The sequence below is a fragment of the Hibiscus syriacus genome, unplaced genomic scaffold (genome assembly GCF_006381635.1).
Source record: "Hibiscus syriacus cultivar Baekdansim isolate YM2019G1 unplaced genomic scaffold, ASM638163v2 tig00001728_pilon, whole genome shotgun sequence".
NCBI classification, from domain to species: domain Eukaryota; kingdom Viridiplantae; phylum Streptophyta; class Magnoliopsida; order Malvales; family Malvaceae; genus Hibiscus; species Hibiscus syriacus.
Genome location: NW_024061884.1, coordinates 365,784 through 393,665, shown reverse-complemented (window position 1 = coordinate 393,665; position 27,882 = coordinate 365,784). Strand labels below are relative to the sequence as shown.

The 27,882-nt window shown below is 36.3% G+C and overlaps 1 protein-coding gene across 1 annotated transcript; it reads right to left on the bottom strand.

Annotated features, from left to right (window-relative positions):
• Positions 1-346: 346 nt before the first annotated feature.
• On the bottom strand, positions 347-26,055 carry LOC120132365 (ER membrane protein complex subunit 7 homolog). The gene is made up of 6 exons (XM_039149147.1): positions 25,943-26,055; positions 21,007-21,111; positions 1,117-1,179; positions 895-1,017; positions 699-802; positions 347-438 (listed from the first exon to the last, which is right to left on the bottom strand). The coding sequence occupies exons 1-6, from the start codon at positions 26,053-26,055 to the stop codon at positions 347-349; spliced, it is 600 nt and encodes a 199-aa protein (XP_039005078.1).
• Between the last annotated feature and the right edge of the window lie 1,827 nt (positions 26,056-27,882).

Below are 27,882 nucleotides of genomic sequence, written 5' to 3'. Positions count from 1 at the left end.
TTGATCTGAATTAATCAATTGATAAATAAGATATAATAGCTATAATATATATATATAATTCTGAAATAATTCTATGTTCCTCAAAAGTTGATAATTCTCTAGTTCAAAGATTGTCAAGTAACGAATAGGTGGTAAAACAAGTTAAAGTAGGAAAATGTGAAGGATTCATAACTACAAAAGGAATTTGAGATGGCTCAAAGGAAATCAAAGGATATCGACGTCCATTGTTTTATCAAGCAAGCAATGAAGATTGGGGTAAGGAAGAATACCAACCGTCCAAGCTTGACTTTTGAACCATCCCTTCGCATCTACCAACCATAGAGTTTATGGTTCCTGATCAAATCACTTAATTCCTCACACCTCCAGGTAGCAAAGTAGACATAGAATGAGCTCCTTGGCCTCTCATTTCCTCGTGAGCTCGTCTCATTTCTTCGGGATCTATTGGAACAAACAATATGTTGAAAATAAAATTAGTAAAAACTTACATTTCAAGCTACCCTTTGAGAAGAGCAGTTTTTTACTGTGTTACTCGAATTCAGGTGGGAGTGTCAGATATGAATAAATACATATCTAATATGATATAGTTAGACACAAATACTTGAACATAGGATTTTCAGCTAACTGTCATGAGGGGAAGGTAGAGGTAGTCACATGAGAAAGTTGGAAATACAACTCAACTAGTGATAAGAGTACTTCACCCATGTTTTCCACTAATTTGGGCATAAAAAATGCAACCACCATCATAAATCCCAACATGAGACCCATTGGACTTTTCAGAAGAGACTTTATGGAGAAAGGTTCCCTAGCTTGCAACATAAACATAAATATGAGGCAAAACCATAGATAACAACTTAAAAGCAAAAGGAAACATAAACATGAATACCAAAAGGTTACTCAACCTCATAATATTGTTCATTTCTCAATGGCTTTAAAACCAATTCGCTGAGACCCCTCTTGTTCTCTGTCAAGGCTGCATGTACCTTGCCCGGGTTTCTGGCACTAACATCGACTCGAACCCAAGAAAGTTTAAAATAAATCAATGTTAAAGGGGAAATGAAAAACACAAGAATAACTACATGGAAAGTCAAGAGACTGGTGAGAAATAAAAAGCTTACTGGAGAAAAGAAATAGCCCATTGCAACTACTTCAATCAAATGAGTCCCTGATGGTACATAGTAACTATAGGCATTTATATTAAGGAAGCAAAACACCACAGTATGATGCGACATCTCCTATTAAGACATATTTTAGAAACAAATAAAGTAGTCACAGGAAGCTCACGTGGGTTAGGAGTTTACAATAAAGAAGGTAATGGTCTCCATCTGTTGTCTACAGTTTCAGGATTTTTAGGGCAGTTCTGCATGTTCAGCACATTTCAGTAAGATTTTCACTACCTGCGCTGTTTTGTTATTTTTTCAAAGCTTTAGGAATCTTGGATTTAAATATTTTCTTGTTTATTTTATTTTAAACAGGGTAGATAAGTGTTTAAGATTATTGCACTCAGTTTGTAAATAAATTACATTTCATCTAATAAAATTCTGAAGTTCCTACCAGTTTGGTACCAGAGCAGGTTGATCCATTATGACCATCACCTATTTATCTGCTAAGCCACTTCAACTACAACAAGATTTGTTTCACCTAATACCGATCCCGTAGCCACTCAAGTTGCTTCCATCGGTGAAAACAAGCCAAATATAAAGCATTAACACCAGCTTGCTTCTTGCAACCATTACCTATACCTGCTCAAACATGGGAAGACATTTCACTGGATTTTATTTTTGGACTTCCTCGATCTGGTGGCTATGACATTATATCAGAGGTCGTGGACCATCTCTCATTTTATTCCTCTCTAACCTTTATACTGCCAAATCTGTTGCTGAAACTTTTTGCAAGGAAATAGTGAGGCTAAATAGTCCCCCAAAATCGATTTTATTAGACTGCTATATGGTTTTCCTCAGTGCTTTCCGGAAAGAACTTTTTCGGGTAAGCAACACCACCAAGCTTCGGATGGGTACCGCCTATCATCCCGAATCTGACTGCCAAATGGAAATGATTAAAAGGTGCCTTGAAATTTACCTCAGATGTTTTGCTCAAGTGTAGCAACGAACTTGGAGTAATGACTTATCCTGAGCTGAATTCTCCTTTAATACTGGTTACCATTCCTTTGTTATGTTTGGCTTTAAATCAAATTTGGCAAGTTGGAAAATTCATCTTGGTTGGTGGCCAACTTATTGGAAAATTCATCTTTGGTAGATGACCAACTTTGCATATGGGAATTTCATCTTTGGTCCCTAAAATATTAGGTTATTTATAAGTTTAGTCTTTAAAACTAAACTACAAATATGCCTAAGTATTTCATTAGAAATAATCCCAAAAACAAGTTCTCTATTCCTCTTATTTTCTCCAATCTCTCACTTTGGGAATTCTAAAGAATTTCATTTGTTGTAATATTTGTTGACAGTGAAGTTATCATCCGCTGTGGTGCCCGAGGAGTAGACGATATTCTCGTCGAACCTCGTAAATTTGGAGTGTTCTCTCCTTTATGGTTTTTTATTCGGTTTTCAAATCGTGTTTCAATATTCAATAGTTTGACGGGTTTATCCGTTGTGCAACCTTTGGTGGTTTTTGATCTTAACATTTTAGGTCAATTTTGAAACTACGTTCGTGTGGGAAATAACTCGGTTTCCCCAACAATTGGCATCAGAGCTTCGGTTGAGGTTATCCTCATACTCCTGTTGCTGAAAAGATACAGTTCGTGCTATTGAATATTATTCTTTAGAATTAAAATGCCAAAATACGGATCAATTGAGACATCAAGCTCTTCATCTGGACCGGTGAGGAGGATGATGTCAAGTGCAAATTTCTCAGTGGAGTTGTTCGATGGATCTAGTCATTTTGGCATGTGACAAGGCGAGGTGTTAGACGCTTTATTCCAACAAGGTCTAGGTATCGCCATTGAGGAAGCAAAGGCCGAATATATGGAGGAGAAAGAATGAGGAACAATCAATCGTTTGACATGCAACACGATTCGATCTTGTCTTTCCAAGGAGCAGAAGTATGGCTATAAGAACGAGACTTTTGCAAGTAAGATGTGGAAAGCATTGGAGGAAAAATTCCTAAAGAAAAGCTCTTAGAATCCTCTCCATATGAAGAAAAGATTGTTCATATTTGATTATCAACCAGGCACCAATATGAATGAACACATCACTGCGTTCAATGAGCTAGTGGCAGACTTATTGGGCATGGATGAAACCTTCAAAGATGAAGATTTGGCTTTAATGTTGTTGTCATCTCTTCTAGATGAATTTGAGCACATTGAGACAACGTTACTTCATGGTAAGGATAATGTTACCCTTAAAGATGTAACTGTGCTTGTATAGTTATGAGCCAGGAAGAAAACCAAGAAGGAGAGCAAGTACGAAGAGCAGAGGCCATGGTGGCAAGAGGTCACTCAAAAAGTCAAAAGCCAAAGGGGAGAGGGAGATCAAAGTCGAAGTCCAGACTGGAAAAAGATGAATGTGACTTTTGTCATGAGAAAGGCCATTGGAAGAAAGATTGTTCGAAGCTGAAGAAGAAAGGAAAAGCTGCTCCAGATGCATGTGTTGAAGAGCATGATGCAAATGATTCTGACATATCATTGGTTGATTCATCAACAACATTCCATTCAGATGAGTGGATATTAGATTCGAGTTGTACCCATCATATGTCCCCTAATCGGGAGTGGTTCTCTAATTTAGTAGAACTAAATGTAGGAGTTGTTTATATGGGCAATGATAAAGCCTCTAAAACTGTTGGGATATGTTCAATTCGATTGAAGAATCAAGATGGATCAACCACAGTTCTAACTGATGTCCGATACGTGCCCAATTTGAAGAAAAATCTCATCTCGTTGGGAGCCTTGGAATCCAAAGGCTCAGTAGTCACTATGAGAGATGGAGTTTTAAAAGTTACATCTGGCACACTTGTGATGATGAAGGGCATCAGGAAAAATAATTTGTATTACTACCAAGGTAGTACAATTATTGGAGCAGTTACAGCAGCTTCCAGAGGTGATGATTTGGACACAACCCAGTTGTGGCATGTGCGGTTGGGACATGCTGGAGAGAAATCCTTGCAAATTTTGGCAAAGAAAGGATTGTTGAAATGTGCAAAGGCTTGCAAATTGAACTTTTACGAGCATTTTGTTCTGGGAAAGCAGAAGAGAGTGAATTTTGGCACCAATATACATAATACAAAAAGTATTATGGATTATATTCACTCATATGTATGGGGTCCTTCAAAGACACCGTCTTTGGGAAAAACCATTATTTTGTAACTTTTGTAATGACTTTTCCAGAAGAGTTTGGGTGTATCCGACGAAGTTAAAGATGAAGTGCTTCGAATTTTCCTTAAATGGAAAAATATGATCGAGAACCAAACTAGTAGAAAGATCAAACGTCTTAGGACAGAGAATAGAGGGGAATATAAAAGTGGCCCATTCTTTGAAGTTTACCATGAATATGGTATTGTTCGACACTTCACTGTTAGAAATACACCACAATAAAATGGGGTGACAGAGTGTATGAATCGAACACTATTGGAGAAAGTTTGATGTATGTTGTCTAATACTGGGTTAAGTAAGGCATTTTGGGCTAAGGCTGTGACATATGCTGGCCATCTCTTTAATTATCTATCATCATCAACGATAGGAGGAAAAACACCATTGGAGGTATGGTCTGAAAAATCTACTACTGATTATGATTCCTTACATGTATATAAATCCACTACTTATTATCATGTGAATGAATCTAAGCTTGATCCGAGAGCAAAGAAGGATCTTTTTATGGGAATCACCCATAGAGTGAAGGGATTCCGCCTTTGGTGTTTAGACACCAAGAAGATAATTTATAGCAGAGATGTTACCTTTGATGAATCTGCCCTAGTAAAGAAGGTAACAAATGAAGCTGTCCAGATAAGTAGTACTCTGCAACAGGTGGAGCATACTCCAAAACAGGTGGAGTTTCAACAGACGATGATCCCAGAAGTTGTTGCAGATGATTCTTCAAATCCAATATAAGAATCAGAAGATGAAGAGGTTCAAACCCAAGAACCATTGAAGACACCAGAACCACTTACAGTTACAAGGAAAAGGAGAGAAATTCGTAAACTTGCTCGATTTATTGATATGGTGGCCTATGCTCTTCCAGTTGTTGATGATGATATCCCTATCACTTACCAAGAAGAATACAAAGCTTGGAAAGTGATAAGTGGAAAAGTGCCATGGATAAAGAAATACAATCTCTCCAAAAGAATAACACTTGGAAACTGGCATAATTACTGAAAGGTAAAAGAGAAATTGGATGCAAGTGGGTATCTGCAAATAAAGATGGATCTCATAGCAAGAAAGATGTTCGCTACAAGGCAAGGTTAATAGCTAAAGGCTACGCTTAAAAGGAGGGAATCGACTACAATAAAGTATTTTCCCCTGTTGTGAAACATTCCTCCATTAGAATATTGTTGGCCTTAGTAGCACAGTTGAATTTGGAGCTAGCTCAACTTGATGTAAAGAAAACTTTCTTGCACGGTGATTTAGAAGAGGAGATCTATATGACGCAACGAGAAGGTTATAAAGATGGTGGTTGTGAGAAATATGTTTGTAAGCTGAACAAATCTCTATATGGATTGAAGTAATCTCCGAGGTAATGGTAAAAGCGATTTTATAGCTTTATGAGGAGGCAAAAGTACACTAGAAGCAAATATGATCATTATGTGTATTTGTAAAAGCTCAAAGATAGATCTTTCATTTATCTTCTCTTGTACGTTGACGATATAATGATCGCTTCGAAGAGTCAAAAGGAGATAGACAAATTAAAGGCTCAGTTAAATCATGAGTTTGAGATGAAAGATCTAGGTGAGGCCAAGAAGATTCTTAGTATAGAGATAAGCAGAGATAGACAAAGAGGGAAGCTTTGTTTAACTTAGAAGCAATATCTGAGAAAGGTATTACAATGTTTTGGCATGAATGAAAATACAAAACATATAAGTATCCCACTAGCTTCTTATTTGAAACTTAGTTCTCAGTTATCTCCTAAAACTAACAAAGAACGAGTATATAGCAAAAGTTCCATATGCTAATGCAGTTGGGAGCTTGATGTATGCAATGGTGTGTACGCGTCCTGACATTTCACAAGCAATTGGAGTTATGAGCAGGTACATGCATGATCCTGGGAAAGGACATTGATAACCTGTGAAATAGATTCCACGGTATCTCCAACAAACTGTGGATGTTGATTTAGTTTTTTAACATGATGAAGCACTTGGCCAGTGTGTGGTTGGATATGTTGATTCCGACTATGCTAGTGATTTGGATAAATGTCGATCAACTATTGGGTATTTGTTTACTCTTGCTAAAGCCTCAGCAAGTTGGAAGTCTAGTTTACAATCTACGGTGGCTTTGTCTACTGCAGAGGCAGAATACATGGCAGTTTCAGAGGCTATGAAAGACAAAATTTGGATTAATGGGTTGATGGAAGACTTGGGAGTTGTTCAAAGTCACATTAGTCTCTATTGTGACAGTCAGAGCGCTATTCACTTAGCGAAAAATCAAGTTTAACATTCAAGGACTAAGCATATCGATGTGAGGTATCACTTTGTGCGAGAGATCTTTGAAGAAGGAAATATTCTACTTCAGAAAATTGCAACATTAGAAAATCCTGCATATATGATGACCAAGGTGGTAACAGTAATCAAGTTCAATCATTGTTTGAACTTGATTAACATCCTGAAAGTATGAATACCTTCGGGTGTGTGGCGCTTGTGAGTGCAATTAGAGGCACAATATCAAATTTGGGGAGTTGAAGAAGTTGAGTAGGCTTGGTAACTTCAAGTAAAGGTGGAGATTTGTTATGTTTGGCTTGAAATCAAATTTGGCAAGTTGGAAAATTCATCTTGGTTGGTGGCCAACTTATTGGAAAATTCATCTTAGTTGGTGGCCAACTTATTGGAAAATTCATATTTGGTAAGTGGCCAACTTTGCATATGGGAATTTCATCTTTGGTCCATAAAATATTAGGTTATTTATAAGTTTAGTCCTTAAAACTCAACTATAAATAGACCTATGTATTTCATTAGAAATCATCCCAAAAACAATTTCTCTATTCCTCTTGTTTTCTTCATTCTCTCACTTTGGGAATTCTAAAGAATTCTATTTGTTGTAATATTTGTTGATAGTGAAGTTATCATCCGGTGTGGTGCCCGAGCAGTAGACGATATTCTCGTAGAACCTCGTAAATTTGGTGTGTTCTCTCTTTTATTGTTTTTTATTTGATTTTCCATTGTGTTTCAATATTCAATAATTTGACGGGTTTATCCGCTGTGCAACCTTTGGTGGTTTTGATCTTGACATTTTAGGTCAATTTCGAAACTATGTTCGTGTGGGAAATAACCCGGTTTCCCCAATAATTGGCATCTGAGCTTCAGTTGAGGTTATCCTCGTGGTCCTGTTGCTGAAAAGATACAGTTCGTTCTATTGAATATTGTTGTTAGAATTAAAATGCCAAATACGGATCAGTTGAGACATCAAGCTCTTCATCTGGACCAGTGAGGAGGAGGATGTCAAATGCAAATTTCTTGGTGAAGTTGTTCGATGGATGCGATAATTTTAACATGTGGCAAGGTGAGGTGTTAGACGCTTTATTCCAACAAGGTGTAGACATTGCCATTGAGGAAGAAAAGCCCGAATATATGGAGGAGAAAGAATGGAGAACAATCAGTTGTATGGCATGCAACACGATTCGATCTTATTTTTCCAGGGAGCAGAAGTATGGCTACAAGAACGAGACTTCTGCAAGTAAGATGTGGAAAGCATTGGAGGAAAAATTACTAAAGAAAAACTCTCAGAATTGTCTCCACATAAAGAAAAGATTGTTCAGATTTGATTATCAACTAGGCTACAGTATGAATGAACATATCACTGCGTTCAATGAGCTAGTGACAGACTTATTAGGCATGGATGAAACCTTCAAAGATAAAGATTTGGCTTTGATGTTGTTGTCATCTCTTCCAGATGAATTTGAGCACATTGAGACAACGTTACTTCATGGTAAGGATAATGTTACCCTTAAAGATGTAACTGCTGCTTTGTATAGTTATGAGATCAGGAAGAAAACCAAGAAGGAGAGCAAGTACGAAGGAGCAGAGGCCATGGTGGCAAGAGGTCGCTCAAAAAGTTAAAAACAAAAGTGTAGAGGAATATCAAAGTCAAAATCCAGACTGGGAAAAGATGAATGTGCCTTTTGTCATGAGAAAGGCCATTGGAAGGAAGATTGTCCGAAGCTGAAGAAGAAAGGAAAAGCTGCTCCAGATGCATGTGTTGCAGAGCATGATGCAAATGATTCTGACATATCATTGGTTACTTCAGCAACAACATTCCATTCAGATGAGTGGATATTAGATTCGAGTTGTACCTATCATATGTCCCCTAATCAGAAGTGGTTCTCCGATTTAGTAGAACTAAATGCAAAGAGTTGTTTATATGGGCAATGATAATGCGTGTAACACTATTATGATAGGTTCAATTCGATTCAAGAATCAAGATGGATCAACCAGAGTTCTAACTGATGTGCGGTACGTGCCCGATTTGAAGAAAAATCTCATCTTGTTGGGAGCCTTGGAATCCAAAGGCTCAGTAGTCACTATGAGAGATGGAGTTTTAAAAGTCACATCTGACGCACTTGCGATGTTGAAAGGCATCGGGAAAAATAATTTGTATTACTAACAATGTAGTACAATTATTGGAGCAGTTGTAGAAGCTTCCGGAGGTGATGATTTGGACACAACCCAGTTGTGGCATATGCGGTTGGGACATGCTGGAGAGAAATCCTTGCAAATTTTGGAAAAGAAAGGATTGTTGAAAGGTACAAAGGCTTGCAAATTAAACTTTTACGAGCATTGTGTTATGGGAATGCAGAAGAGAGTGAATTTTGGCACCAATATACATAATACAAAAGGTATTGTGGATTATATTCACTCAGATGTATGGGGTCCTTCAAAGACACCCGTCTTTGGGAGGAAACCATTATTTTGTAACTTTTGTATATGACTTTTCTAGAAGATTTTGGGTGTATCCGATGAAGTCTAAAGATGCAGTACTTCGAATTTTCCTTAAATGGAAAAATATGATCGAGAACTAGACTGGTAGAAAGATCAAACGTCTTAGGACGGAGAATGGAGGAGAATATAAAAGTGTCACATTCTTTGACGTTTGCCATGAGTATGGTATTGTTCCACCTTCACTGTTAGAAATACACCACAACAGAATGAGGTGGCAGAGTGTATGAATCGAACACTATTGGAGAAAGTTTGATGTATGTTGTCTAATGCTGGGTTAAGTAAGGCATTTTTGGGTTGAGGCTATGACATATGCTGTGTTGGGACCGTTGGAGCACCCCATGGCGTAGCGGAAACAAAACTCGACGGTCTCACCAGCGATCCAAGTACGAAGAACTGAAATCGGGAGGAAGGGATGTGAATTCTTACAACGGGTTCCTTGAAAAACAACAAGGACAACAATGCCTACTGGTTGTATAGATCGGTTCGAATTGTAAGCCTCCACGAAATCACGTCTCGGCCTCTACTCAGTTCACCCAATTGAGAGCAATAATTTTCTTCCCCAAAATTGTTTTGAGAGAAAAATGGCTGAAGGTTTTGTGTGTGTATTCTAAAACGGCTGCTAAACCTAACATACCCTTTTATAGCCAAGTTACCCTAATCATATTAGGGTTTTATTATTTCAAATTAATTAAATCTATATTAATTAATTAGAATTTAATAATACTTTTATATCCAGTTACCCTAATCATATTAGGATTTTATTATTTCAAATTAATTAAATCTATATTTAATTAATTGAAATTAAATATTCGGATTATTAAAACATATATTTAATTAACTCTAGATATATTTTAATAATATACAAAAATTTTACATCTTTGCTCATTTCAATCCTAGGTGTGACCCTGTAGGTTATGTAACGTTAGCAGTAATTATTAGAACAATTCTAATATTACATACAATGAGTGACATCTAGCAATATATCATTGTCACCTAAGTTACAAGAAAATATGATTCGACATATCATCTTGGTGATTAACTCTTTCATGTATTACATCCTTATGTCCTTATATCTAGAATAGGCACAAGTCTTAGAATAGTCACACTTGTATAGCCCATCTATTGTTTCTTGATATTTAGAGTAGACTTTAAATAACGAATAGTTTATGACATCTCATATCAACTTGTTCAAGCATGGCCATGCGTTTCTAATTTTACTCAATCAAGTGGCCTGTGATATATTCCTATTATGTAGGAAGGACAATCCTATCTTAATCATACACACCCACTACATATATGAGATCTATTCAATAACAGTCTTTATAGAGCAACCAGTTACAGAGCTTGTTTAGCTGCATCAAAACATACAACAATATATGTTGGGATAATATTGATCTCAAGTTTGAGGATCATACATATAGTCATCACCATGAGCAATGTTATGACTGTCACATAATAATCCAAGACATATGCTCATGACGGGTCAATCGAATTCATGATCATGTATCAATTTTGACATCTCTATGTCAATGACAACTCGTTGTCATCAATCAATAACATGTTATCTTAAGCGTATTATTATTGTCCATGCCCATAATATACTTGACTAGGGATCTTTTAATAATAACAATTATGTATGGACTTTATTATCTCCAGTTTATGTTAAACACATATATAAATGAAAATAATAGTGGTAATGCCTTTATTCAATAAATCGATAAATAAAGTATATTACAATCATCATATAATTGGTCTTTGGGCATACTCTAACAATCTCCCACTAGCACTAAGACCAATCACTCACATATCTAATACCGAGTGACTCGGTGTGACGATCATGCCTCTGCTGTGTAAGAGGATTCGTCAAGGGATCAACAATGTTGTTATCCGTGTGTACTCTACATATTTCCACATCTCCTCGATCAATGATCTCTCGAATGAGATGAAAGTGCCTAAGAATATGTTTGGATCGTTGATGAGATTTGGGTTCCTTTGCTTATGCAATGGCTCTATTATTGTCACAATGTCACAATGGAGTTCTACAACATCTGGTATGCTGGGAACAACCCCTAATTCCGATATGAACTTCTTGATCCAAACAACCTCTTTTATTGTTTCACTGGCTGCAATGTATTCTTCCTCTGTTGTAGAATCAACTACTGTGTTTTGCTTCGAATTTTTCCAGCTCACAGCACCTCCATTAAGATAAAACACAAAACCCGATTGCAATCATGAGTCATCCTTGTCAGTTTGGAAGCTGGCATCAATATAACCTTTTATACTAAGTTCTTTCTCCCCTCAATAAACACGAAATTTATCCTAAGTTTTTCTTAAGTACTTAAGGATATTTTTAATCGTAACCCAGTGATTTTCACCAGGGTTTGCTTGATATAGACTCATCATGCTTAGAGAATACGATACATCTGGTCGAGTACATATCATGGCATACATTATAGAACCAATAGCTGAAGCATATGGAATCTTATTCATTCATTATCTTTCTAGTGGAGTTGAAGGACACATTTCCTTAGAAAGAGAAATGCCATGTCTTATAGGCAAAATCCTTTCTTGGATTCTTCCATACTGAACCTTTTCAGTACTTTGTCTATATGTACTTTGACTCAGACCTAGAAGTCGTCTTGATCTATCTCTATAGATCTTAACTCCTAAGATATACGTTGCCTCAGCCAAATCTTTCATAGAAAAACAACTACTTAACCAAGTCTTAATAGACTGTAAAGTAGGTATATCATTTCCTATGATGAGTATGTCATCTACATACAAGATTAGGAAAGAAACAATGCTCCCACTAGCCTTCTTATAAACACAAGGCTCATCTCATTTCTGATAAAGCCAAACTCTTTGATTGCATCATTGAAACGAAGATTCCAGCTTCGAGAAGCTTGCTTAGCCCATAATAGACCTTTGTAGCTTACAAACCTTTCCAGTATTCCTGGAAAGACAAAACCTTCTGGTTGTGTCATATACACATCCACATCAAGTTTTCCATTAAGGGGAGAATATTTCGTCATAGTCTGCACCATGAACTTGTCAAAAACCTTTAGCGAATAATCGCTCCTTGTATGTTTGTATATTACCATCTATGTCAGTTTTCTTCTTGAAAACCCATTTACACCCTATAGGTTTGACCAGGTGGTTTAACCAAAGTCCATACTTGGTTTACTGACATGGAATCCATCTCAGATGTCTTGGCTTCAAGCCATTTCTCAAAGACTGGGCTAGACACTTCCTCTTGATAAGTCATGGGCTCATCTTGATCTATAAGAAGAACATCTCCATGTGTCGTAACGAGAAATCCAAATCTCTCAGGTGCACGATGTTCTCTTGTGGATCTACGCAGTGATTATGTTTCTAAATCTATTGAATGCTCCTCAACAACTTGTGAAACATGCTCAACTTCAGGTTCATTTATCTGTTGCTCTTGAACTTCTCCAAGTTCAATATTTCTACCCTTCCCTTTCTTTGAGAGAAATTCTCTTTTGAGAAAAACTCATGTTCGAGCAACAATCACTTTGTTCTCGTTAGGGTTGAAGAAATAGTATCCCTTAGTTTCTTTAGGATATCCAACAAATATACACTTGTGAGATTTAGGTTCGAGATTTGTAGACATCTGATGTTTTACATAAGCTTCATAACCCCAAATCTTCATAAACATACTGAGACGTTTCTTAGTCTATATCTCGTATGGTGTCTTTTGAACCGATTTAGATGAAACACGATTTAGTGTGAAAGCGGATGTTTCAAGTGCATGTCCCCAAAAAGAATTCGGAAGATCACTATGACTCATCATCGATCGAACCATGTCTAATAGTGTTCGATTTCTTCTTTCAGAAACTCCATTCCACTGTAGTGTACCAGGTGGTGTAAGGTTTGAGACAATCCCACATTCTTTCAGGAGTTCATCAGACTCTATGCTTAAGTATTCTCCACCTGGATCTGATCTAAGTGCCTTAATACTCTTTCCTAGTTGATTTTGTACTTCATTTTTAAATTCCATAAACTTTTCAAGGGCTTCAGATTTATGGCACTTAAGATTAATATACCCATACCGACTGAAGTCATCGGTAAAAGTAATGAAGTAATGGAATCCACCTCTGGCTTGTGTATTCATTGGTCTACATACATCACTATATATTAACCCCAATAAATCACTTTCTCGCTCACCTTTACTATTAAAATGAACTTTAATAATTTTTCCCAACAAGCAAGATTCGCATATATCATATTGTTCGAAAACAAATGAATCTAAGAATCCATCTTTATGGAGTTTTAATATGTGTTTCTCACTTATATGGCCTAAACGACAATGCCAAAGATAAGTTTGATTCGAGTCATTTGTTTTTGATCTCTTAGTATTTATATTATAAATGGTGTTTTCTTGATCCAAAATATAGAGACCATTAACCAATTGTGTCAAACCATAAAAAACAATATCGAGATAAAAGAACAACAATTATTCTTAATAATAATCTCAAAACCAATCTTGTCCAAACATGAAATAGAAATAATGTTCTTAGTCAAACTAGGCACATAATAATAATCCTCTAAATTTAAATCAAGTCCACTAGGCAAAGATAAAACATATGTCCCTATAGATAATTCAGCAACTCTTGCTCTATTTCCCACTCATAGGTCAACGTCTCCTTTAGCCAGATTCCTTCTCTTTTGCAGTCCCTGTACAAAAGTACAAATATGAGAACCACAACCGGTATCTAATACCTAAGAGTAGATGTTGACAAATTATCAATAACATAAATACATGAAACAAACGTTCTGTTTTCTTTTGCCTTTTTGACCTCTTCAAGGTAAACATGGCAGTTTCTCTTCCAGTGTCCGGTCTTATCGCAATAGAAACATTTTCCTTCTTTGCTAACTCCCCTCTTGGGTTTCAATGCATTTTTCCCTTTTTGTTTGGTCTTACCATTGCCCTTAGACTTTTCCACTACCTTTTCTTTCCTTTCCTTTGTCCTTGTGGACCATCAGAATGGGCTTAGGTCCAACCTTTTTCATGTTACTCTCAGCAGTTAGTAACATGCCAAGTAACTGTGGTAAAGTCTTGTTAATTTCATTCATGTTGAAATTAAGGACAAATTGGCTAAAACTATCTGGCAACGATTGCAGGATAACAACGGTAGCCAATTCATCTTTGAGAGGAAATCTCAGCTTTTCCAACGTTTGGATGTAACCCATCATCTTGATTACATGAGCTCCTACAGGAGTTCCCTCTGCCATTTTGTATTGAAATAGAGCTTTAGAGGTCTCATATCTCTCTTGACGTTCTTTCCCTTCATATATTTCTTTGAGATTTTGAATCATCTCATATGCAACCATGTCCTCATGTTGCTTCTGAAGCTCAAGAGTCATGGTGGCAAGCACTAGACATCCAACATCTAACATATCATCCATATGTTTCTTGAATTTGTCTTTGTCATCTTTTGAAGCATTAGTTGTCGCTTCATCAGGAGCATGTTCCTCAATGACATATTCCTTCCTTTCCTGTTTGAGAACAATTCTCAAATTACGAAACCAGTCAAGGAAGTTTATGCCATTAAGTTTATCCTTCTCAAGGAGTGATCGCAGTGATAAAGTATTGTTTTCCATTAAATCTACAACAATGGAAATATTAAAGTAAGTAAATTTACCGAATTAAAATTTATAAATAGGAATTATTTACAAATTACTCCACTATTTTATTCAAAATTAAAAAACCCTCTTTATTTTAATTTCAAAAAATTCAACGAAAATTTTTCTAGTGGTGAGGATCCATAATACATCAATTTCCTAAATCAACTTTGGCTTTTCTTTTAGGATATTGATTATTTAGGTAAGTAACACTTGACTAGTTACATCTCATGTAACTCCTCATTTTGGTGAACAACTTTTGTTCAAGTCATCTCATGACTTATCCAAATATTTAACCTCAAGGTTTCTAATCCTATTAGAATAACCTAGCTAAGTTATTAGCAATATTTCAACGTGAATATCACTTGCTTATTCTTCTCATTTAACCAAGATAGATTTATGTGCCAATACTTTGGCAAACCCCACATATCGATCAAAGCCTTAACGAGGTTAAATATTAGACGGTTAAGTTAACTTAGATTATAAAGAGGGATTTGCGTAATTATCTCATCATTGTTCGTTTTAAAATTAGGCCCTTATTGATCTCATCAATATTTATTCTTATTTTATCATTTGATGCATTGCATACATAACAAATATAGCAATAAATAAGATGCAATGGTTATAGCCCAAAACAATGATTAAGGTGGCCCATCCTAAGCTAATGGGAGAACTAAGAACCCTAAAGCCTAAGAATGCTCTCTAGGTATATTCTCTCCATTCTTTTGCTCCTTGTGAATCTTCACAGGTTTACAATTTTAAAAGAAACTCGTTTTACATACGAGGGAGTAAGATGAGAAGAGAAATACAAAAGAGATATAGAAAGGCACGGCTCGCAGACCGTATTTCAAATTAAACCATTATAAAGTGAACAAGGGTTATAACCATGCATGTCAAACACCGTGCAAAACAAACATATCATATATATATACACGTTCTTACATCTTGTTCAAAAAATAATAATAAATTTTTTAATATGGGCATTCAATTTGTACTGCTGATGAGGGGTCAAGGGGAGAAGCCCCTTGCAGGGTCTAGGGGTGGAGCCCCTACAGCCGGTGGGATTTTTTTTGAAAAACAGTACTTCTGTTTCCATGGGAAAACTTCATGATTTGATAACAATTATCAACAAATCGTGCTTTTGGGATTTTCAATCCCGAATGTTTTCTGCATCGAACAACCATTGTTCCACTTCCAAACGCGATCTGCTATCGCACCCCACAGATCATCCAACAACAAACCGATTGAAAATCATATTAACAATTAACATATTAATCGTTGCGGTTACGATTTGAATAATATATCAACATAGTTCTGAAATCGATAAACTAGAACATGCATCTCATACATATCGCATCAACCAAAAATTTAACCCAAATTCAATCGTACAAGTAGCTATGATGCCACTGTTGGGATCGTCAGCGCACCCCATGGCGTAGCAGAAACAAACTCGACTGTCTCACCAGCGATCCAAGTACGAAAAACTAAAATTGGGAGGAAGGGATGCGAATACTTACAATGGGTCCCTTGAAAAACAACAAGGACAACAATGACTACTGGTGGTATAGATCTTTCGAATCGTAAGCCTCCACGAAAACACTTCTCGGCCTCTATCAGTTCACCCAATTGAGAGCAATTTTCTTCCCCCAAAGTGTTTTGAGAGAAAATGGCTGAAGGTTTTGTGTATATGTTCTAAACCGGCTGCTAGACCTAACACACCCTTTTATAGCTAAGTTACCCTAATCATATTAGGGTTTTATTATTTCAAATTAATTAAATCTATATTTAATTAATTGGAATTTAATAATCATTTTATATCCAAGTTACCCTAATCATATTATGGATTTATTATTCAAATTAATTAAATCTATATTTAATTAATTGAAATTAAATATTCGGGATTATTAAAAATATATTTATTAACTCTAGATATATTTTAGTAACATACAAAAAATTTACATCTTTGCTCGTTTCAATCCTAGGTGTGACCCTGTAGGTTCTTCTAACGTTAGCAGTAATTATTAGAATAATTCTAATATTACATACAATGAGTGACATCTAGTAATATATCATTGTCACCTAAGTTACAGGAAAATATGATTCGACATGTCATCTTGGTGATTAACTCTTTCATGTATTATATCCTTATGTCCTTTATATATAGAATTAGCACAAGTCTTAGAATAGTCACACTTGTATAGCCCATCTATTGTTTCTTGATATCTAGAATAGACTTTAATTAACGAATAGTTATGATATCTCATATCAAGTTATTCGAGCATGACCTGCGTTTCTAGTCTTACTCAACAAGTGGCTTGTGATATATTTCCTATTATGTATGAATGACAAATCCTATCTTACTCATACACACCCACTACATATATGAGATATATTCAAAACAGTCTTTATAGAGCAACCAGTTACGGACTTGTTTAGCTGCATCAAACATACACAATATATGTTGGGATATTGATTCTCAAGTCTGAGGATCATACATATAGTCATCACCATGAGCAATGTTATGATTGTCACATAATAATCCAAACATTGCTCATGGGGGTCAATCCAATACTTGTTCTCTAACAACAATAATCATGTATCAATTCTGACATCTCTATGTCAATGACAACTCGTTGTCATCAATCAATAACATGTTAGTCTTAAGTGTATTATTATTGTCCATGCCCATAATAATACTTGACTAGGGATCTTTTAATAATAACAATTATGTCATTATATGAACTTATATCTTCCAGTTTATGTTAAACACATATATACTGAAAATAATAGTGGCAATGCCTTTATTCAATAAAATGGTCTTGGGCATACTCTAACATGCTGGCCATCTCATCAATCGTCTGCCATCATCAGCGATGAGAGAAAAAAACTATTGGAGGTATAGTTTGGAAAACCTGCTACTGATTATGATTCCTTACATGTATTTAGATCTACTGCTTATTATCACGTGAAGGAATCTAAGATTGATCCGAGAGCAAAGAAGGTTTTCTTTATGGAAATCACCCATGGAGTGAAGGGATTCTACCTTTGGTGTTTAGACACCAAGAAGATGATTTATAGCAGAGATGTTACCTTTGATGAATCTGCCATAGTAAAAAAGGTAACAAATGAAGCTGTCCAGACAATTAGTACTCCGAAGTAGGTGGAGCATACTCCAAAACAGGTAAAGTTTCAGCAGACGATGATCCCAGAAGTTAATGCAGCTGATTCTTCAAATCGAATAGAAGAATCAGAAGATGTAGAGGTTCAAATGCAAGAACCATTGGAGACTCCAGAATCACTTGCAGTTACAAGGCTTGGGAGAGAAATTCGTAGACCTGCTCGATTTGTTGATATGGTGGCCTATGCTCTTCCAGTTGTTGTTGATGATATCTCTATCACTTACCAAGAATCAATACAAAGCTTGAAAAGTAATAAGTGGAAAAGTTTCATGGATGAATAAATGCAATCTCTCCAAAAGAACAACACTTGTAAATTTGTACAATTACAGAAAGGTAAAAGAGCAATTGGATGCAAGTGGGTAATTGCAAAGAAAGATGGATCTCATAGCAAGAAAGATGTTTGCTGCAAGGAAAGGTTGGTAGCTAAAGGCTACGCTCAAAAGGAGGAAATCGACTACAATGAATTATTTTCCCCTGTTGTGAAATATTCCTCCATTAGAATATTGTTGGCCTTAGTAGCACAGTTGAATTTGGAGCTAGCTCAACTTGATGGAAAGACGACTTTCATACATGGTGATTTAGAAGAGGAGATCTATATGACGCAGCCAGAAGGATACAAAGATGGTGGTTTGAGAAATATGTTGTAAGCTGAACAAATATCTATATGGATTGAAGCAATCTCTGAGGTAGTGGTACAAGTGATTTGATAGCTTTATGAGGAGACAAAAGTACACTATAAGAAAATATGATCATTATATGTATTTACAAAAGGTCAAAGATGGATCTTTCTTTTATCTTCTCTTGTACGTTGACGATATGTTGATCGCTTCGAAGATTCAAAAGGAGAGATATAAATCAAAGGCTCAGTTGAATCATCTTTGTTTAACTCAAAAGCAGTATCTGAGAAAGGTATTACAATGTTTTGGCATGAATGAAAATACCAAACATGTAAGTATCCCACTAGCTTCTTATTTAAAACTTAGTTCTCAGTTATCTCCTGAAACTAACGAAGAACGAGAGTATATGGCAAAAGTTCCATATACTAATGTAGTTGGGAGCTTGATGTATGCAATGTATATGCGTCCTGGCATTTCACAAGCATTGGAGTTGTGACCAGGTACATGCATGATCCTGGAAAAGGACATTGACAGGACATTGACAACCTGTGAAATGGATTCTACGGTATCTCCAACAAACTGTGGATGTTGGTTTAGTTTTTGAACAGATAAAGCACTTGGCCAGTGTGGTTGGATATGTTGATTCCGACTATGCTGGTGATTTGGATAAACGTCGACCAATACTGGGTATTGTTTACTCTTGCTAAGCCCCAGTAAGTTGAAAGTCTACTTTGCAATCTACGGTGGCTTTGTCTACTACAGAGGCAGAATACATGGTAGTTTTTAGAGGATGTGAAGGAAGCGATTTGGCTTAATGGGTTGATGGAAGACTTGGGAGTTGTTCAAAGTCACATTAGTCTCTATTGTGATAGTCATAACGCTATTCACTTAGCGAAAATCAAGTCTACCATTAAAGGACTAAGCATATCGATGTGAGGTATCACCTGTGTGGGAGATCTTGAAGAAGGAAAGATTCTACTTCAGAAAATTACAACAGCAAAAATCCTACAGATATGATAACCAAGGTGGTAACAGTAATCAAGTTCAATCATAGTTTGAACTTGATTAACATCCTGAAATTATGAACACCTTCGGGTGTGTCACGCTTGTGAGCACATTAGAGGCACAACATCAAATTTGGGGAGTTTAATTTGAACTTGATTAACATCCTGAAATTATGAACACCTTCGGGTGTGTCACGCTTGTGCACAATTAGAGGCAACATCAAATTTGGGGAGTTTAAGAAGTTGAGTAGGCTTGGTAACTTCAAGCCAAGGTGGAGATTTTGTTATGTTTAGCTTGAAATCAAATTTGGTAAGTGAAAAATTCATCTTGGTTGGTAGCTAACTTATTGGAAAATTCATCTTGGTTGGTGGCCAACTTATTGAAAAAATCATCTTTGGTAGGGTGACCAACTTTGCATATGAGAATTTCATATTTTATTTTAGTCCTTAAAACTCAACTATAAATAGGCCTAAGTATTTCATAGAAATCATCCCAAAAACAAGTTCTCTCTTCCTCTTTTTTCTTCATTCTCTCACTTTGGGAATTCTAAAGATTCCTTTGTTGTAATATTTGTTGATAGTGAAGTTCTCATCCGGTGTGGTGCCGAGGAGAAGACGATATTCTCGTCGAACCTCGTAAATTTGGTATGTCTCTCTATTATTTTTATTTAGTTTTCTATTGTGTTTCATATTCAATAGTTTGACGGGTTTATCTGCTGTGCAACCTTTGGTGGTTTTGATCTTGACATTTTAGGTCAATTTTGAAACTACGTTCGTGGGAAATAACCCGGTTTCCCCAACATCCTCCACTGGCACCACCCTTTAGTATATGGTCGGGACCCTCCTGCAGTTATCTCTATCCGTTCCTGGCAAAAACTCACATTTTAACCTTGAACATCGACTCCTTGAACGTGGTACTATGATGAATATTTTAAAAGACAACTCGTCAAAGCTTAAAATCAAAAGAACTGCAAGCTGATACTCATAGACGTCACATCTTTTAGATTGATGATTGTCTTCCTGCATTTACAACCTTACCGCCAGCAATCTCTAACACATTGAAAGTATGTCAAGCTATCTCTTCGTTCTTTGGGCGTTACAAAGTTGTCCAGTAAGTTGGACCAATTGCATATGAGCTTGAGTTACCCGAGACCACAAACGGCCATCCAATTTTCATGTTTCATTGTTGTGTCCTGCTCATGGACTACCAACACCTGCTGCTTCTGTACCTCTTCCCATCAATGCCGAATGAGAACTAATTCTCTTTCCGGAAAAAATACCATCTTCGTTGGGTTTTCTTGTATTGAAGTCTTGCTATCCATAAGGACTAAATTGGTTGAGTGTTTAAGATTCTTGCACTTAGTTTGTATGTAAAAACAACATTGAAAGGGCAAGGAAAGGAAAAAGTAAATAACTAAAACATATGGGATTTCAATCAGCAATATGCATAAGAAGAGATAAACGATAGAATACAATGAAAAATATCCATCATGTCCACGTAAGTACATTTGGCCACCATTCAGTATAACTTTGACATTTGAAATCCTACCGGACAAAGCAAACCCTTTTGTAGCAAAACTTACAAAACAAAGTCATCAGTTGACAGTTGCATCATTACAGAAACAGATAGAAAGGAAACATGTAGGCCATATCGTGTTATTCTAGAGACTAAACAATACCTCGATGGAGAAATATTTTATATTATATTTCGTTTAGATTTTTTTTCTTTTCAAGTCTTTCGAGTTTTTACGAGCATCAATTCATGATTTTGAGTCAAGTTCGATAATACTTACACCGTTAGCACTGCCAAGAAAGATAAACATTAATTTTAAAATGAACAACAATATGTTTGTACATTTTTCCATTTGTTTCTTTCAAAAAGAAATTCCTCAAGAATTTTCTCTAAAAAGATAGTATCCGCGCGGACGTGTCGAAGACACGTATTACCACGACCATGACCCCGAGCCGAGCCGTGCCGAGTCGAGCCGCGTCCAGGGTCCCTCTTGTTCTCTTTCACTTAACAAGAAAGTGGGAAATCAAAACCATAAATATCATTCCTAATAGTGTCCAATACTATGTGGATTGAGCATTACCAACATTCCCCACTAATATGAAAGAATTCTTCTAAAACTCGAAAATAAACTTTCCAGAAGAGCAATAGCGAGATTAGTTACTTAAGCACTAGTGAACGTATCTGGAACTAGTACATAGTGATGATGAGCAATCATCTCTTAGATATGTGAAACTAGTATGAAACTTTCTAAGATGTGGGTAAACTCAAAACATAACTAACCTCTTCATCCACCTAAGTCCTCGATGTGTAAGATATATATACAAAAGTATATATTGGCCATCTCACCTCATGATTCTAGTAAGTGTGCTAGAAAAATGACCCAACATTTTTCATAGAAGGTGGCTAACCCTTCTCACTTACATAGGTTATTTCATCAAGTTTATCTCGACATAAACCACCCTTTAAAATAGATATGAAATAATTAAGAGCTTTTATAATAGCTCAACCTCACAAAGGGTAGGGTGACTTCTTCAAGTTCATTATTAATGAACCACCCAAACTCTGGGCTAAGAAGTCATTAAGAATAAATATTCAACCACATTATCGGTAAATACAATAAGTTCTTCTCACTAGAACCATCCAAATACTTGGATTTAAATTTATTAAGAGTTTAACAAACTTACCCTTTCTGTCGGTAAGTTCATTATTTCCTTCTCACTTGGAAAACCCACTCACTCTGGGTTATGAACTTATTAAGAATAGATATTCAGCCAAAATCGGTAAATTCATTAAATCTTTCTCACTAAGACACCCAAAGCCTGGGCTATGAATTTATTAAGAGCACTTAAGCTCCTAGGCATGCACATTATTCATAGGGATAGGCAGTAGAAATGTGCACTATGAGTCTTTCCATGGTTTGTTTGACCACATGGAACTTAGATAACTAAGTTGGGTATCCACCATGAATTCCTCAACCAATGGGCTTGAGACCATCCCCCTCGACAAATCTAGGACCAGCTTCCGACTTAACCTTGGTAAGTGGATCTGCTAGGTTCCTTTCCGACTTCACATACTCTAAAGAGAGCACTTCATTCTTTATTAAGTGTCTAACTTATTCATGTCTTATGCGAATATGTCTTTTTACCATTGTAAGCTTGGTTCTTAGCCACACATATCGCAGCTTGTGAATCACACAACAATGAAACTGGAGGAGTCGGTCTTCCCTACAACAGAATATTTGCTAACAAGCTTCTGAGCTACTCGACTTCTTGCCAACTAGGTCAAGATCTATAAACTCTGACTGTATGGTAGAACAAGCAATACAAGTCTGCTTTGATGATTTCCACGAGATTGCTGCTCCACCCAAAGTAAAAACATACTCGCTCATAGAGCTTACCTCATCATTATCAGAAACCCAGTTGGCATCATAATATCCTTCCAGTACCACAAGAAAGCCAACGAACTCAAGTTTCTAATCCAAAGTACCCTTAAGATACTTCAGTAAGCGTTTAAGAGCAATCCAGTATTCATCACTCGGATTATGAGTATATCTACTCAGTCTACTCATAGCATAAGCAATATCAGGCCGAGTATAGTTCATTAAGAACATTAAGCTTCTAATTAATTTAGCATATTCGTTTGGGAAACGCTACTTCCTTTATTCTTAGCAAGATATATGCTAGGGTCATAAGGAGTTCGAACAGGGACGACATGTCAAATTTCTTTAGCACTTTCTCTATATAATGTGCTTGACTTAAAGAAAATCCCTTTTCACTTTTGGTAACTTTGACTCCTAAGATTACATCTACTTCTCCCAAATTTGTCATCTCAAACTTTGTGGACAAAAACTCTTAACTTTGTTAATGGACTCAATTAGAACTGAAAATCAACATGTCATCAACATACAAGCTATGATGACACATTCAGTGCCAAACATCTTCGAATACACACAAGCATCCGAACCATTCACAAAAAACCAAAACTAAGAATAGTTTTATGAAATTTCCATACCACTGTTTAGGAGCCTGCTTAAGTCCATAAAGTGTCTTTTTAAGTCTACAGACTTTGCCTTCATACCAGGTGCTTCAAAACCTAGTGGTTGCTCCATGTAAATCTTCTCATCCAGATCCTCATTCAAGAAAGTAGTCTTAACATCCATTTAATGTACCTGCAACTCATTAATAGAGGCTAGCAAAAATAATGCATGAATCGTTGAGATTTTCATAACGGGAGAGTATGTATCAAAGTAGTCTAAACCAAACCTTTGAGTGAACCCTTTGACGACTAACCTTACCTTGTACCGCTGAATCAAACCATCTGACCTCAGTTTCTTCCGGAAGACCCATTTATTGCAGATTGGTTTGAATCCCTTAGGCAAGTCAACTAATTCCCAAGTATGATTAGACATTATCGATTCTAGTTCATCATTAATAGCGCTTTTCTAGAAACTAGCATTGATAGATCTTATAGCTTCTTCAAAAGTTTTAGGATCCTCATCTAACAGAACAATTTGAGCTATAGGATCTGAAATGGACTCTAAATCATTTATCTTAAAAATAAAGGAAGTAATAAAGTATGGTCCAAAAGAGGTTTCAACTCTTTGCCTTTTACTTCTTCTAGGCTCGAAATCATTTTGTTGAGAAGACCTAGCAGGAATACTAGAAGAAGTGGATGGAATATATTCTATTTGTGTTTCGACATTTATTCTCGGTTCCTTTAAAGGAAAAGTATTTTCAAAGAAAACAACATCTCTTGACTCACAAAAATAATAATCTTGCAAAAGCATGAATCTATATGCAACACTATTTATAGCATACCCTATAAAACCTGCATCAACGGTTTTAGGTCCGATGGTGGACTTCTTAAAGTCTGGTAAACCCACTTTGGCCAGACACCCCCACACTTTTAGGTATTGTAAATTAGAAGCGTATCCTTTCCACAATTTATATGGGGTAGAATCTAATTTCTTATGAGGAACTCGATTCAAGATATGAGTTACCGATAGAATGGCTTCCCCCCACATGTTATTAGATAACCCTGAACTTATTAGTAAATAATTCATCATCTTTTTTAAAGTTCTATTTTCCCTTTTGACTATACCATTCTATTGAGGAAAATAAGGGGCTGAAGTTTCATGAATTATGCCATTCTTTTCACAAATATCTTTTAAGAAATTAGATCCATATTCACCACATCTATCAGATCTAACCCGTTTGATTCTCTATCTAACTGATTTTCAACTTCTACCTTATAAATAAGAAAGAAGTTTTCAGCTTCATCTTTAGTCCTTAGGAGATAAACTTTTGTATATCTTGAGCAATCATCTACAAAAGCTATGTAGTAGTGTTTTCCTCTTTTACTTTCAGTGTTTCTAAATATGCTAGATCAGTATCAATGAGTTCTAACAGCTCAATCTTTATATTAGAAACAGTCTTAAAGTGAGATCTAGTATGCTTAGCTTCTACACAAATTTCACATTTGTTAAAGCTAGTTGTATCTAGTTTAGGCAGAACATTCATATTTATCAATTTCTTTAAAAACATGAATATTCACGTGTCCTAATCTAGCATGCCACATATAAATGGATTCAACAATATAAGAAGAAGTGGTAGCTTTATTTTCATTAAATTGAGTTTCTATGACAAATAAACCATTGCTTAAAAACCCTTTTCCCAACATAATCACCATTTCGGGAAAGTACAAGTTTATCTGCCTCAAAAACTAACTTAATGCTGCCTTATTCAGAAGCCTACCACTTATCAAATTTTTACGCAAGGCAGGTACATACATAACATATTTAAAGCCAGAGTTTTACCAGAGGTCAGCTTGAGTAAAATCTTGCCTTTGCCTATCACTTCAGAGCTGCTAGAGTTCCCCATGTACACATGTTCACCTACGTTCCTATCCTCGAATTCGGTGAAAAACTCATTCCTTGCATAGAAATGCTTTAAAGTGCTAGTGTCAACAACCCATTCAGAACAGTTTTCCACTAGATTGACTTCTGAGACCACCGCATCAATGATTTAATCATCTTCTTCTACAACGTGCATCTGTGGCTTGTTTTCATTCTGGCGGTCTGAGAAGTGTTGGCATTGGTAAGCTTTGTGTCCGGGTAAACTGCAGACATAACACTTGAGCCTTTTTCCTTCAGGTTTTGCCTTTCCTGACTTCTTGAAGTTAGTAGCCTTCTAGGATTTTATTTTCTTGTCTTGATTCCCACGTTTCATGATCTTCTTGAATTTAGACTCAACCAAGTTAGCTCTAAAAGATAAATTACTCATAGAATTAGTAAGTTTATTTTTCAAACGGTTGGCTTATTCAATCTTCATATGGCCCACGAGCTCTTCAAGCAAAATTTCTCTCTTCTTTTGCTTAAGAGAGTTAAGGTAGTCAGACCAGGACTTGGGCAGCTTCCCAATGAGAACATTTGCATACAATACCTCATATATTTGCATGCCTTTGGCGATGATATCGGCGACTAAGTTCTCATAGTCATGGACTTGATCCATTATCGGTTTGTCGCCTGTCATCTGGAATTTGAGCCATTCGTCGACAACGTACTTCTTGATGCCCGCATCGTCCGCACCATACTTTTTCTCGAGAGTGTCCCATATTGCCTTGGCACTCATTTCTCTAAGAAACATATCAAACAGTTTATTTGACATGTGAATGAGCAGATGTCCTCGCACCATTTTGTTGTCTTTCTCATATTTCTTGTAGGTAGCGAGAGCGGCGGTGACAGTTGCTAAGGCATCATCATTCAGAACCACATCCATGTCATTACCGACAACTGGGGTTGGCGGCATGGTAGATGGTGGCTTGAGTAGCACGAAGTCAAGATCAAGTTGCTCGAAGAATATCAAGATTCTTTGGGACCACCTTCTATAATTCTTTCCATCAATTGCATCGAGCTTGGAAAGATCGGGAATAAGTTTGCTCAAAGGTGTTGACATGATTGTAGTATATAGAATTCGTTTCTAAATTGTTGTAAATATGAAACTGCAAAACCACACCGTTAGAAGTGACATGAAAGATAAACAGTAATTTAAAAGGAACAGATACGTAAACCATGTCGTGGTAAAACCACTGCCTTAGAAACAAATTCTCCACGATGTGTGTAATCGCTACAGTAGGCGGACCGTCCCCCGAGGTTAATACGGTCGCTCCGAATTTTGTACACCCGAAACCGGAGTGGACTGCTGGTGGTATTGCTCTTCTTATCGAAAAGCACACAGAGATAATATCTAGAAAACACTTGGAGAGTGAATTTTGAAATGTTGAGAGTGAGTTGAGAAGCTGAATTCAGCTCTATATTTATAGGCTAGAAATAGGATTAAAATCGTCCATAAAAAATCAGGATTAAAATCATTCTTTTGTAACAACTGAAACATTTATATGAACCTGACTTAAAAATAGTCAAGGTTCATTGTATCATCTGAACTCCTGATATTAACAGCTTGTCCCATTTGTACAAAGATAGAAATCAATCCAGATATATCTTAACGTTTTTTTAAATTAGGAAAAAAACGTTTTTGTTTAATTAGGAAAAAACTGTTTAATTTTTGGTAACTCATAAACCAACTGTTATCATTTGAATTTAAACAGTCCTCAGCAGCCTATAAATATCAGTTGAAATCTTTCACATTTTTCCATTTGTTTCTTTCAAAAAGAAATTTCTCAAGAATTTTCTCTAAAAAGATTGTATCAGTGCATACGTGTCGAAGACACGTATTACCACGACCACGACCACGACCACGAGCCGAGACGAGACGGACGGTGGCGGCGGCGGTGCACGAGAGTCCCCCTTGTTCTCTTTCACTCAACAAGGAAGTGGGAAATCCAAACCATAAATACCCAATCCCAATAATGTTTCCAATACTATGTGGGATTGAGCATTACCAACAATACTCGAACTCGACTTGACTCATTTACAACCCTAATTAGTTCATGAGTTGGGCTTTTTATGTTTAAATGATTTTTTTGGTAAAAAAAGATAATTATTACCATGTGTATCTTAGAAACCTTCCTACACCTAGGGCTGTAAATGAGACGAGACAGATCGCGAGCTACTCGAGATCGACTCGATCAAGGCTCGATAAATACTCAGATCGAATGGACTCGACTTGCGCTCGACTCGAGTTCTTAACGAGCCGAAACGAACTACTCGATATTCGACTCGAAAAGCTCGTGAGCTACTCGAAAAAATATTATATTATAATTTTAGATTTTTTAAAATTACTTTATTAAAAATATATTTAAAATACATTATTGATAATTATTAAAGTTTAAAAATATATAAAAAATTCTATAATACAACTACCCTCAAATTTTAATTT

Coding starts and splice junctions, on each gene's coding strand:
- LOC120132365 (XM_039149147.1), bottom strand. CDS start 26,055: ATGGATCAAGTCCATGACTATGAGAACTTAGTCGCCGATATCATCGCC. Junction 21,112..25,942: donor GGGAAGCTGCCCAAGTCCTG/GTCTGACTACCT, acceptor TTGTTTTGTAAG/TTTTGCTACAAAAGGGTTTG. Junction 803..894: donor GAACAATATTATGAGGTTGA/GTAACCTTTTGG, acceptor GTTGCAAGCTAG/GGAACCTTTCTCCATAAAGT.